General features: G+C 36.9%; 1 protein-coding gene across 1 annotated transcript; it reads left to right on the forward strand.

The window, feature by feature from the left end:
• The first annotated feature begins 1115 nt into the window (after positions 1–1115).
• On the forward strand, positions 1116–2102 carry LOC114221082 (olfactory receptor 5K1). The gene has a single exon (XM_028119204.2). It carries the CDS (start codon positions 1128–1130, stop codon positions 2100–2102), a length of 975 nt encoding a protein of 324 aa, XP_027975005.1. The 5' UTR covers positions 1116–1127.
• Positions 2103–2883: the final 781 nt, after the last annotated feature.

Genomic DNA, 2883 nt, shown 5'->3' on the forward strand with positions numbered 1-2883 from the left:
GCAAATGAAGGGACACCTGGGTGGCTCAGTCGGTTAAGCAGCTGCTTTTGGCTCAGGTCATGATCCCAAGGTCCTAGGATAGGGCCCCACATCGGGCTCCCTGCTCAGCAGGGAGCCTGCTTCTCCCCTATCCCCATGCTTGTGATTGGTCTCTCCCTCTCTCTCTCTGTATCAAATAAATAAATAAAATCTTAAAAAAAAAAGAATTTGCAAATGAAAATAATCTTTTAAAAAATTTTTTATGGTGATAAAATACACATAAGAAAATTTTAACCATATTTTAGTATATAGTTTAGTGACATTAAGTATATTTATATTGTTTTGTAACCATCATCACTATTTCCAGAATTTTTTTACCATGCCAAAATGAAACTCCATACATATTAAACAATAACCATCCATTTCCTCCCTCTTGCTGACAACTATCATTCTACTTTTTGTCTCTATGAATTTGATGACTTCAATTCATGTAGGTGGAATCATACAATATTTGTCCTTTTGTGTCTAGTTTATTTCACATAACATAACATCTTCAAGGTTCATCCATGTTTTAACATGTGTCAGAATTTCATTCCTTTTTAAGGTTGAATAATATTTCATTGTACATATATACCACATTTTGTTCATCCATTCATTCATCAATGGACATTTAGGTTGTTTCCAGCTTTCGCTATTGTGAATAATGCTGCTTTGAACATGAGTGTATGAAATAGTTTTCTCAACATCATTGCTTATCAGTACGTATACAATAACTGAAATTGTTTGGGAACACTGATGCTAATTGCTGACACTTGAATTATGAATCAGCTTTACCTAACCATATAGAGAAGTTTTTTGCACTGAATATTCCTCTTAAGACCTCAAAAGCCATCCCTGTGCATATAATCTGATATTTTTCTTGAAAATATGCTGGAAGAATGTTAAAAGAGTAGCTACACATGTAATAGCTTCAGGAGATTGATACTACCACAGAACTGGGCATGTGCCATGTCCCACACAACCTATGAAAAGCCTTATATAATATGCTTCTCGTCCTTCTGAATCAGTTAGCTTAGCAGTCAAATTGGGCATATTACAAATTAGTACCTTATTTCTCCATAATTTTTTTCTCAACAGAGAAGTCAGGAATGGCTGAGGAAAATCATACCATGAAAAGTGAGTTTTTCCTCACAGGATTTACAGATCACCCAGAGCTGAAGAGCCTCCTGTTGGTGGTGTTCTTTGCCATCTATCTGATTACCATGGTGGGGAATCTTGGCCTGGTGATACTGATTTCAAAAGAGCATCATCTTCACACACCAATGTACATGTTTCTGGGCAACCTGGCTATTGTGGATTCTTGCTGTGCCTGTGCCATCACTCCTAAGATGTTAGGGAACTTCTTTTCTGAGAACAGAATGGTTTCCCTCTATGAATGTATGGCGCAATTTTATTTCCTTTGCACTGTTGAAACTACGAGCTGCTTTCTCCTGGCAGCAATGGCCTATGATCACTATGTGGCCATATGCAGCCCACTGCAGTACCACATCATGATGTCAAAGAAACTCTGCATTCAGATGACGACAGGAGCCTTCATAGCTGGAAATCTGCATTCCATGATTCACGTAGGGCTTCTATTTAGGTTAGCTTTCTGTGGATCTAATCACATTAACCACTTTTATTGTGATATTTTTCCTTTATACAGACTCTCCTGTGTTGACCCTTATGTCAATGAACTGGTACTATTTATCTTTTCAGGTCCAATTCAAGTCTTCACCATAGGCAGTGTCTTAATATCTTACTTCCACATTCTCTTTACTACTTTCAAAATGAAATCCAAAGAAGGAAGGGTCAAAGCCTTTTCTACCTGTGCATCCCACTTTTTATCTGTTTCATTATTCTATGGATCTCTTTTTTTCATGTACATTAGACCAAATTTGCTTGAAGAAGGCAATAGAGATATACCAGCTGCTATTTTGTTTACAATAGTAGTTACCTTACTAAATCCTTTTATTTATAGCTTGAGACATAAGGAAGTAATAACTGTCTTAAGAAAATTTCTGAAGAAAAAAAGATTTCATGAAAGTTGGAAACAAATGACATCTACTGTAACAGTGATTTAAAAGTGGAAAATACTTCCAAGTGAAATTACACAGAGAAAATACACCAATTACATGTAAAATATTGAAATATATCATAATGGAATCAATTTAGGAAGCGATATATATGGGAGAAAATATACAGGAAAGAGAAAACTGTGATGAATCTTAATTCAAAATAACAAAAATCAAAACCAAACTTGTAATTCATTCAAGAAACAGTTTAGCATGTTGTCATGCTCATGGACTATGTTTGCATCAGGGATTGGGATTATCAGCCCCCAAAAGGAAAACAACAAAACTATCAGTTGCACGTATAAAGGAGAATTCTTTTTTTTTATAAAAGATTTTATTTATTTATTTGACAGGGAGAGACACAGCGAGAGCAGGAACACAAGCAGGGGAGTGGGAGAGGAAGAAGCAGGCTCCCAGCCGAACAGGGAGCCCAATGTGGGACTCGATCCCAGGACCCTGGGATCATGACCTGAGCTGAAGGCAGACGCTTAACGACTGAGCCACCCAGGTGCCCTACAGGAGAATTCTATTTAACATCTACAGCCAGTCCATGTTAATAGCTTGGAGCATGAGTACTCCAGTTAGGCTAAAAGACTTTAAGGGCATGTGAACCTTCAACCAATGAAATCACTCACAACCATGAGAGACAAAGTTGAAGCAACTAAATTTGAGGAAGCAGTTTTAATAGCATTGTGGGGGACACTATTGTTAGGATAGAGGTAGTAAGAAAATGAAGGTGTCAAATAAAAGTGAGTATTATATTTCCAAGTTAAAGTTCCAATGGAGTTGC

This window comes from Eumetopias jubatus, unplaced genomic scaffold (assembly GCF_037043125.1).
Source record: "Eumetopias jubatus isolate StellerSeaLion01/CBP00866 unplaced genomic scaffold, mEumJub1_p1.0 scaffold_1, whole genome shotgun sequence".
Taxonomy (NCBI): domain Eukaryota; kingdom Metazoa; phylum Chordata; class Mammalia; order Carnivora; family Otariidae; genus Eumetopias; species Eumetopias jubatus.

Coding starts and splice junctions, on each gene's coding strand:
- LOC114221082 (XM_028119204.2), top strand. CDS start 1,128: ATGGCTGAGGAAAATCATACCATGAAAAGTGAGTTTTTCCTCACAGGA.